The sequence below is a fragment of the Chanodichthys erythropterus genome, chromosome 10, assembly GCF_024489055.1.
Source record: "Chanodichthys erythropterus isolate Z2021 chromosome 10, ASM2448905v1, whole genome shotgun sequence".
NCBI classification, from domain to species: domain Eukaryota; kingdom Metazoa; phylum Chordata; class Actinopteri; order Cypriniformes; family Xenocyprididae; genus Chanodichthys; species Chanodichthys erythropterus.
The window spans coordinates 20,949,231-20,960,218 of NC_090230.1; the positions used below are offsets into that span (position 1 = coordinate 20,949,231).

General features: G+C 37.3%; 1 protein-coding gene across 2 annotated transcripts; it reads right to left on the minus strand.

Annotated features, from left to right (window-relative positions):
- Window positions 1-9: 9 nt before the first annotated feature.
- On the minus strand, window positions 10-6,586 carry LOC137027908 (keratin-associated protein 10-7-like). 2 transcript variants are annotated; one of them, XM_067396529.1, is made up of 11 exons: window positions 6,452-6,586; window positions 6,316-6,351; window positions 4,931-5,077; window positions 4,684-4,824; window positions 4,109-4,195; window positions 2,593-2,730; window positions 2,373-2,513; window positions 2,140-2,277; window positions 1,917-2,054; window positions 1,667-1,804; window positions 10-181 (listed from the first exon to the last, which is right to left on the minus strand). In XM_067396529.1, the coding sequence occupies exons 1-11, from the start codon at window positions 6,537-6,539 to the stop codon at window positions 126-128; spliced, it is 1,248 nt and encodes a 415-aa protein (XP_067252630.1). In that variant the 5' UTR covers window positions 6,540-6,586; the 3' UTR covers window positions 10-125. The 2 variants fall into 2 exon arrangements, with proteins under 2 accessions (XP_067252630.1, XP_067252629.1); XM_067396528.1 differs by having other exon boundaries at window positions 4,109-4,252.
- Between the last annotated feature and the right edge of the window lie 4,402 nt (window positions 6,587-10,988).

A 10,988-nucleotide genomic window follows, 5' to 3' on the forward strand; every position in this document is an offset into this window, starting at 1 on the left:
GTGGTGAAAGACCAAGTATGATATGCAAAAATAAATAAATCTCCAGAGGACTCTTGTTGAGGGTTAAATCAGCACTGTTAACTGCATGCATGGCCCAGGGCAACACTTCATTCTGGCAGGACTTGTCATGACGGTAACAGTTCTCGGCACAGAGTCGGTTTGAGACAGTCACCAGGCTTCACTGCATGGATACAGAAATTCAGCTTTAGTCTGTATCTGAGATTGAATGATGGTACATGGACACATCAAAAAAACAAAACACTTTACTTAGAGAGCAAATTGTATTTCTAATATTATTATTAGGGGCCAAGCAGCAAAGGTTGGTAGGCACCCATTATCGCTAGTGTTCTTATTCTTCCTCTCTATATGGTAGCACATAGAACTGTATGGTAAAAAAAAAAAAAAAAAAAAAAAGTGAAATTTGGCATACTAGAGGAAAATCTGAACATTAACCATAGCAAATTTGGAGTCTCCAACCCTCTAGCGCCACCAAATGTCCAAAATTGCACTCGTATGCTATTCACTCTTGAACCGTAAGAAGCAACAACCAACAACAGTTTGACTCTTAGACAGCTCGTCTGATTTATGAAAATCAAATCAGATCTTCAGACCTCGCTGGCAAAAAAAAATAAAAGCTTTTTGATAAAGCTACCCATTCTCGAACACGCAAAGAAATTAATGTAGAACACCCCAAACTGAACGCGAGGCTTATCACTGCAACGCTGTGGTGCAGTGGTTCTCAAACCCCTAGAGGACCTCTAGCACTGCACATTTTGTAGGTCTCCCCAAATCTGACACCATTTCAGGTTTGCTGTACATAATGAGCTCATGAGTTGAATCAGGTGTGATAAATTGAGACATACAAAAATGGTGGTGGTGGTGGTATTCCAGGACAGGTTTGAAAACCACTGCTGTACTGTATTCAGACCAAACTTGGTCCATGTCATCACAAACACGACCTGAGTTTACATGCTGCGTTTTGGCACAGTGCCACCTACTGGTCCAGAGATACACAAAAAAAAAAAAAAAAGGTTTATATGTTTATAACTTTGGATTTGGTCAACTTTATCTCCTTAGATTCCTGAATTTCATGTCCTGTAGGTATGTTTGAGGACAGTGCCACCTTGCGGTCAAAGGTTATATTAAAAAAAAAAAAAAAAGCCAATAGCTTTTGAATAAATTAGACTATTGTAATGAAACCAGTCTTAATAGATTCCTTGGGTCATTCTGAGAACATAGATTGAATCTTATCTTCAGACAATATGCAGGCAAAAGGTTATGGATTGGGTCAGACTAGACATATTAAAGTTTCAGGCATGATGTCAAAACAACTTCTGAGGCTGTATCTCTAATGCTTTGGCATATTGACACCAAACTTTAAATGACACATGCAAAATCAAAATTCATTGAGACAGTATTTGTGGTTTTTCAGCCATTTTACCTAAAATGTCTAATTGCTCACTGTTGCATTTGGTCTGGTGCTCCCAGCCATGTTGGCATGACTGTGTTCTTTGTGCTTGGCTCCAATAATTGCTGCTTGCAGCTATATTTAATCTTTATTTTGTAAAGCCACATGCTTGAAACTCAGGTACTTTGACATTGAAAAAGAAAAATACTAAAAGACAAACCGTGTATGGTGGTACCCAAGCATTAATATAACAAATACCTCTATTTGGAGCTGTACACTGATGTCCACATCCATTGCTGCAGCATTTCTCATTTTTTGGACAATCACTGTCATCAACACACGACTCAGAACACGTTCTTGGTACAAGGATTTTGTTTGGACACACTCCTGGCTTTGCTGTTACACAAACATGACAGGGAAACCAGATCACTGAACGTCTCATTCACTGTAATGGGAAAAAAAAAAAGAAAAAAAAAAAAAAGCGGACCCATGCATCAGTATAACATACCTGTATATGGAGCCGTACACTGATGTCCACAGCCATTGCTGCAGCATTTCTCATCTTTCAGACAGTCGCTGTCATAGGAACACGACTCCACACACGCTCCTACAAGTTTGTTTGGACACACTCCAGGCTTTGGTTTCTCTGTCATGGGTTAGTATATTAATATATTAATATTTATAAAACCAACTATTACCATTACTACTATAAATGTTACAGACAAACAGACCTGTATATGGAGCCATACACTGATGTCCACATCCATTGCTGCAGCATTTCTCATCGTTCAGACAGTCGCTGTCATCGACACACATCTCAGCACACACTCCTCGTTCAAGGATTTTGCTTCGACACACTCCTGGCTTTGCTGTTATACAAACACAGAAACCAGATCACTGAACGCTGAATGTCTCATTCACTGTAATGGGGAAAAAAGCGGACCCATGCATCAGTATAACATACCTTTATATGGAGCCGTACACTGATGTCCACCACATCCATTTCTGCAGCATTTCTCATCTTTCAGACAGTCGCTGTCATAGGAACACGACTCCACACACGCTCCTACAAGTTTGTTTGGACACACTCCGGGCTTCGGTTTCTCTGTCATGTGTTTGTTTTTATAAATTTTAAAATAATACAGTTACTATTACTACTATAAATGTCACAGACAAACACAGACCTGTATATGGAGGCATACACTGATGTCCACATCCATTGCTGCAGCATTTCTCATCGTTCAGACAGTCGCTGTCATCAACACACATCTCAGCACACACTCCTCGTTCAAGGATTTTGCTTCGACACACTCCCGGCTTTGCTGTTATACAAACACAAACCAGATCACTGAATGCTGAACCATGCATCAGAACACACACAAAAAGCTGCAGTCTTAAACATCCAAATTGATTTGAATTTCATTTAAGTCACAAACTTAAAGTTACATTGCACCAACTTAAATGAGTTCTCATACAAGATATTAAAACATTGCTTTAACTCGTCAGAATAAATTAAGAAATGTTCAGTGTAAAAACATTGATTATATACACTACCAGTCAAAAGTTTGGAAACTAATGTTTTTGAACCAACTCTTATGCGCATCAAGGCTGCATATATTTCGTAATGCAGAATGTTGTGAAATATTACAATATAATTTCTGTGATGCAAAGCTGAATTTTTCAGAATCATTACTCCAGTCTTCAGTGTCACACGATCCTTCAGAAATCATTGTAATATGATGATTTATCAATGTTGGAAACAGTTGTGCTGCTTATTTTATAACCTGTGATACTTTCAGGATTCTTTGAATTAAAAAAAAAAAAAAAACATTTAAAATAAATCTTTTATAACAATATACACTACCATTCAAAAGTTTGAGGTCAGTAATTTTTTTTTTTTTTGAAAGAAATTAACACTTATTCAGCACAGATGTGTTAAATTGATTAAAAGTGATAGTTAAGATTTATATTGTTAGAAAAGATTTATATTTTGAATAAATGCTGTTCTTTTGAACCTTTTATTCAATGAATCCTAAAAAAAAATAAATAAAAAAAACCCCACAGGTTCCAATATATTAACAGTTATCAACATTAATAATAAATCAGCATATTACAATGATTTCTGAAGGATCATGTGACACTGAAGACTGGAGTAATGATGCTGAAAATTCAGCTGAGCACAGAAATTATATTTTTTTTAAAGTATAATAGTTTTTTTTTTCCCCCTCTATTTATTATGAAATGTAGCCTTAATGAGCATAAGACACTTCATTCAAAAACATTAAAAGTAATGTTTCCAAATTTGACCAGTAGTGTAGTTTTTAAACATGCCTTTACATGAAGCTGTATATTTGTGTCCACATCCAGTGCTGCAGCATTTCTCATCGTTCAGACATTCGCGGTCATAGGAACAACTCTGTACACACTCCTCCCACACCAAGTAATTTGCTTGGACACATTCCTGGCTTTGGTTTCTCTGTCGTGTGTTTGTATAACATATCAGTGAACGCTGAATGACGCCATGCATTTTAAATAAAAGCTGACACACACGACTCAGCACACACTCCTTTTGTTTGGACACTCCTGGCTTTGGTTTCCCTATCATGTGTTTGTATAACAGCAGATCACTGAATCAGTCATTGCATTTATATATTAAAAAAATAAATAAATAAATAAATAAAAAAGCTGACACTCTAATACCTGTATATGGAGGCATACACTGATGACCACATCCATTGCTGCAGCATTTCTCATCATTCGGACAGTCACCGTCCTTCACACACGACTCTGCACACACTTTTCGTCTCAGGGATTTGCTTGGACACACTCCTGGCTTTGGTTGCTCTGTCATGCATTTATATAAATGTTTTATTAACAAAATTCAGGAGGAGCAGGTGCATATAATTAATCTAATTAGTATAAGGGGAAAGCGTTGAGCTAATCAGCCAACAAGAGGTATATGTGTGAGATCTAAATATTATATATATATAAAAAAAAAAAAAAAAGACCTCTGTTCATTGACAGTTTATCAGCATCCTTCCACCACCCCATCTCCTCACTTCAAGTTCTATTTATTACTACCACATCCAGGGGGAGTACTCTGGGTTTGGGCCAAAATTCCAAGCTCAGAGCCATCCCCTGGGACAGAACGGCAAATATGCATTACTTTATGTATATGTGAACAGCATATCAGTGAATGCTGAAGGATTTCCTGCATTAATTTAAAAAAAAAAAAAAAAGCACTGACCCACACACTAATATAAAGATATAAATACCTTTATATGGAGGCATACACTGATGTCCACATCCATTGCTGCAGCATTTCTCATCATTCGGACAGCCACCATCATCAGAACACATCTCGACACACAATCCCACTTCTCCATGGTTTATGCGTGGACACACTCCTGGCTTTCCTGTTATACAAACATTACAAAGAAACCTTATCAGTGAATGCTGAATGACTCACTGCATTTAAAAAGCTGACCCCCAACACACACTAATACAATAAAACATAAATACCTGTATATGGAGGCATACACTGATGTCCACATCCATTGCTGCAGCATTTCTCAGTGTTCGGACAGTCACGGTCATGGGCACATGACTCTCTACACGTTCTAAACGTTGCTACTTCAAGGTAGTTTTTAGGACACACTCCTGGCTTTGCTGATACACAAACACAACAGAAAAAGCAAATCATGCTGAAGGTCTCATTTACTATTAAAAAAAAGTTTTTCAAGAAGTATAATTCAATGTGTTACTTGCAGTTTCTATGTAATTTGTGAAACTTAATTTTAATGAAATACAGTCATCGTCTGAGACAGCAGAGAGTAGCCAGTCAAGCAATGAGATTTCTTCTAACAAAAAACGATCTCTGCTTCTAGTAAACCAGACGACTACTACTCTGTGCATATTCTGCCTCTAAAAAACACAACATAGTGACTAAACTTACGCTGTAGAGCAGTCGGTCCATTTAGGGAAACATGCCGGCGCAAAATGGCGATTTAACATGTAAGGGGATCCGTGGTAAGATGTGGTAAGAAATGGCTCAAAGGTAATAAAAACAATGGCTTATTATGCAAGGTCTTTTATGCACCACTGAAAACAGTTATGTATATTATATTGCATTGCATTTCTGTCAATAGATCCTCCTAAGTTTTATACATTGCACATTAAGTATAATAGCCACAAATTTATCTGGATCAAATCAAAGTAGTTTAGAAAATCCATTTATACCCAAACCGGTTTCAAAGACAAGGACTGTCATTACAACATAGAAATCTTATCTACTACTTGGGTAAAGTTGGTTTTATATTTGCACATTCGGACATCAGTATTCAATAGTCTTGTTAATCACACTACATTGGACATTCAGTGGACATTCACAAGTAAATATGCCATTAAAACAATACTTGCCTATTTTGATCGACTGTGAAAAATGTTGTAAGTTGACAATCGTTGGTTGTCAATATGTCGCTGCTTAAAATTCGCAAACATTAATTTATTGCACATTTATTGGAAAGTCTAAATTTATCAGAAGTCCGAATGTGCGAATATAAAACCAACTTTACCGAAGTCTACCTACTCCACTACAAGTGCATAGGAATGCTAATATATAACATGAACATGGGCTGATATTTTGTACATGAATTTACTGTTCAAAACAATTATGCTATTACCATGACCACCGCCATCACATTAAGAAATTTAATAAGCACACGGAGAAAAAAAAAAAAAAGAAACAGATACAGTAACATGTATCAAAACACATTGAACCCATTAAAAACCCATGAGATACGTTTTTTTTTTTTTAAATAAATAAAAGTGGCTTGTAATGTAATGTTAATTACATCTGCAAAAAAAAAAAAAAAAAAAAAAAAAAAAGTTCATATTAGCTTACATACCTGGTAACGGTGGAACCAAATCAACGGGTTCGATTTCTGCAAAAAAAAAAAAAAAAAAAAAAAAAAGATATAATAATAAGTAAAAATAGCCTAGGATATTTGCTTCACCCTGTGTAATAAAGTGAAAAGATCACACCTCTGACTCGTTCTTCGGGGTCTCTTACGCTCCAGCATACAGAGGAACACAATAAAACAATCATCGAGCAGCACAGTCGAGCCGTCATCCTCTCGACCAGAGATCTCACAACAGACTCTGCTGGAAAATGCGCTGAATTAGAGGATCACAAGAGTTTTAAAGCGCTTTTTGAAAACGCGTTTTTAAAGATCTGGCGCAGCTTAAACCCTGATGCAACTCACCTGCCTGTAGCTTTCTAGCAGCTAATCTTGAAGACCTCGATTAACTGTTCAGGTGTGTCTGATTAGAGATGCTGCGTTCATGACAGCACGTGACGTGACTCTCCCTGCGTCCCAATGTGCATACTATCTACCCTATCTGAGCTAAATCGTATTGAAAATTATTAATGTCACATACTATTTAGGATGGATAGTATGCACATTGGGACGTAGCCAGAATACTCGGATCTGTTCACGTCCTCAGACTTCTTTGAGATTTCTTATTATATTTAGGCTACATTTTAATTTATAGGCCTATATTTTTATCAATAAATTATATAATTTAAGCTCATTCTTCACATTCTTTCAACTTAAATTCAAAATAACTCTCCAATACATGCATAACCCAGCTCAAATCAGCTCAAAATATTGGTTCACATTAGGTCAAATTTGGGTGTTTCTGCCGATTTCAAGTTTTTTTCAAAAAAAAAAATTTAACATTATAGCTCTATATGGAGCAAATAAGCTGTTCCAAACTCATTTCTCTTCAATATGCATTCAGATACACATGTAGACATTATAAAATAATTTTTTGGTAAAGCTTTAGCATTTTTAGTTTGAATTTTGAGCATTTTTAGGTTTTTCTATGTGTACTGAAGCATTCCTCGCATTCCATTTATTCCAAAGGTGGTCAAATTTACCCGCGATGAAAGGATTTGTTACTTTTCTATTACAGTCACATAAACTCCTCAAATCCAGTAAAAAACATTTTGTGTATTCGTGTTTCAATTAAGTGCATCAAAAGTCTTAAAGTCATCATGAAATCAAAATTGACCCTATTTACTTTGTTAGCACATATTAGTCTTGTGGTGAACAATTAATCTGTGCAAGTTAAAACACAGGAAAAAAAAAAGTTTGTCATGGTAATCTTTAATCGAATCTGAAAAGTTACTTCTGGTCTGGAATGGCGTTCCTTCTCTGATGACGTCAGTTTGACCAATTGGGCTGAAATCGCTTAAACCACTCCCCTCCAACCATTAGTCTGCTATGAGTGAGATATGGAGAGGAGGAGCGCTAAAGTAAAACCCTGCCCTCTATTCAATATCCCGTCTCACTTGGAAATACGTCACAACACTGGAGAAAAGACGTTTGCAACTTCCGGTTCACAGGGAATTTAAGGTCTTGGACCACTTCAATGAGCACAGTTTTAAAATGAGGGAAGGATGAAGAGGTGTTCAGCACATGCGTGCTCTATTGATGAAGCTCCAGTGGGTGTGATCTTTGCAAATCATGTGTTTCGAACCAATGGATCGGAGCGTGTTTTTGATTTTGTGATTTTTTTCGTGATTTTGACCAACTGCAGTGCCATTTAGGCGGCTGGTCTCGTTTTGCTCTCGCGGTAATTTGATGGCCCATGTGATCGTAAGGCGACACATTTTCTAACCAGAAGGCATTGCTTTTGTCAGGTGGCAGCTGATCTTTGCTTCATGAAGTCGAACAAGCCTTGTGGCAGTTGACTTGTTGCCTTACTGCTCTATAGGACTTAATACGTGAGAAAATCATAGGATAAAATATACAAAACTTTCTGGAATATTTGTAGTTTTTTACTATCACACGTCTGTCCTACATGATGCAGCTCTGTATCCACTCTGATTTTTATTTTTTTTTAACATGACTTAAAGGCCGAAGGTCACCAAGAATAAACTAGGACAGAGATCTTGGTCTGTGATATCTTTAAAATATGGCATCGCTAACATTCAGGATTATCCTTAAAACCCGCTCTTAACAGCCTTCTGGCTTGTCCAATAGAATATGTGTAAGATTTTAATTTGTATGAGACGTGTTCTAATATCTCTTGATCCTCCCCACTGTAAAAAAAGAATTGTTGATTTAACTTAAAAAGTAAGTTAAATAGTTGCCTTAAAATTTTTAGTTCATTGAAATTTAAAAAATTGAGTTACACTTAAGGCGATTAGTTTAATCAACAGAAACTCAAAATATTATTTTATCTGAACTACATTATCTAAGTTGATTTGACAAAAGAAAAAAAAAGTTATGATAACAAATCATGAAAATAATTTTTACAGTGCATTCTCCATCTGCAAATGCGCATCCCAAATATTTCCTCAAAATATCTTAACCACTGAACTAATATTTTAGCCCAACTGACTAATAAGAATAATATTTAGATGCCTCATGGCCAGTGTTGAAGCTAAACTCTGCAGGGCTGTGGACCTCCAGGAACTGAGTTTGACACATGTGCCCTAAGTGGACAAGCTGCTCTACAGAGCATGTTTACTTGACTGGCAACTCTCTGCTGTCTCAGATGACGACATCTTTGTCCTGTTGGCCACCCGTAGCTTCTCTATATTGCAATTCGCAACCTCACCGCTAGATGTCACTAAAATGTACACACTGCACCTAACAGACTTGGCTGCTAAAACCAGATGAGCGTCATTATCAGGAAAAAGAAGTCAACCAAGTGATTCAGTGTCACTGTTTATGGTGAGTCTTCATTCATGTTGTAAACAATATAAAATCTTTCTAGTTTTGTTTATTTTCTTGTGTTTCTGGCTCTTGTAATCTTCAGTGACTCTTCACAATGTTCTTTATCAGCTGAAAGGTCTTCAAGGATCGTCCTGTGTTCAGCTGTGAATGTGAGTCATGTGACTCTCTCCTGGTACAAAGGAAACAGTTTATTGTCCAGCATCAGTGTGTCTGATCTCAGCATCAGTCTCTCTCTACCTCTGGAGGTGGAATATCAGGATAAAAACACCTACAGCTGTGTGCTCATTGCTCAACAATCCCATCAATCCATCATAACTGGATTTTTGTGAAAGATGATTATAATGCATTTGTTCACTGCTCAACTTTTTGTCCTTATTCCTCAGGCTGTTCCCTCTGTTTTGATTCTACTGAAGCTGTGATCTGATTGTTCGTCACTGCTCTGATGGGCATGTCTGCTGTTGTTCTTCTGGTTAAAGGGATAGTTCACCCAAAAATGAAAATTTCTCATTGGCATCAGACTATAAAACTGACCTAAATAATGCAAGAAATATTTAAAAAATGTTGAGGAAGAAGGAGAAAGAAACTAGACAAAAGACTGTTTATTATTGCTATACAATATTATGTACATGACTTTCATTAAAGGGATAGTTCACCCAAAAATGAAAATTTGATGTTTATCTGCTTACCCCCAGGGCATCCAAGATGTAGATGACTTTTTTTCTTCAGTCGAACGCAAATTATGATTTTTAACTGCAACCGCTGCCGTCTGTCAGTCAAATAATAGCAGTAGATGGGAACTTCAACTATAATAGTAAATAAAACTTTCTTAGACAAATCAAAATTAAACCCTGCGGCTCGTGACGACACATTAATGTCCTAAGACACGAAACGATCGGTTTGTGCGAGAAACCGAACATTATTTATATAATTCTTACCTCTAATTCACCACTATGTCCAACTTCGTTCAGCTTCCTGTTAGTGAGGTCAAAAAACGCGTTCTGATGATGGAAGTGATGTCTCGCCCATATACTTCAATGAGCGCGAGCAGGGCCGGATTAACATAAGGGCTAGGTGGGGCTGAAGCCCCAGGGCCCGCGGGTAGAGGGGGCCCGTGATTGGCTGAAGGAAATGAGATTGACAAGTCAAAGGTGGTTGATTTGTGTCTAATAAAATAACAAGAAAAAAATGATTGGAAAATGTGCCTGACTGATAAATCACCGTCCAATCAAAATCACTTTACAGTTCGTGCCATGACATCGGTCGTGTCGATTGATTTGCCGTTTGAATTCAGAATGTCAGTGTTTTTCTCTTATCATCATCACCCATGTAAAAATCCCGAATTAACTTTCCTACTGTTTTTTGACGAACACCAATGTCGTGTGACTTGTTTCCACTATCTGCCTTTGAAGCACATTTTATCAGTTGCAGTTCTGGTGCCTCCATCCGTACAACTCGACCTCGACACATTCACATCACATGTTAACACAGCGGTAGAGTTACTCATGGGACACTGCACTTATTCGCAATCACAAAAGTTCTTTATTTGCATGTGCTTTAAAGCCCTGCCAGTTAAACATGTCATTCGTGTGCTGTTCTGAGATGCGCTTTTTCTGACCCCATACACCCGAAGCGTGCACACACACTTAAGCCTGTCAAACAGCACCTGACTACTGGACTTCATCTTTCGCGTCTGATTGCGCTATAATACTGTCAAATACACAAAAGGTTTACATAAACACAGTTGGTTATGTCTGAAGTGAGTTGTGACGCGTGCAGCTCTTAAAGTGACAGCATACTAATAGTTAGCATGCGGACCCTTGTCCTTAAAAGGG

What these genes read in the sequence shown, in the direction of transcription:
- LOC137027908 (XM_067396528.1), bottom strand. Translation starts at nt 6,539, where the DNA reads ATGACGGCTCGACTGTGCTGCTCGATGATTGTTTTATTGTGTTCCTCT. An exon ending in CCCCGAAGAACGAGTCAGAG is followed by an intron (nt 6,352 to 6,451) that starts GTGTGATCTTTT and finishes TTTTTTTTGCAG; the next exon opens with AAATCGAACCCGTTGATTTG. An exon ending in TTTGGTTCCACCGTTACCAG is followed by an intron (nt 5,078 to 6,315) that starts GTATGTAAGCTA and finishes TTTGTGTATCAG; the next exon opens with CAAAGCCAGGAGTGTGTCCT.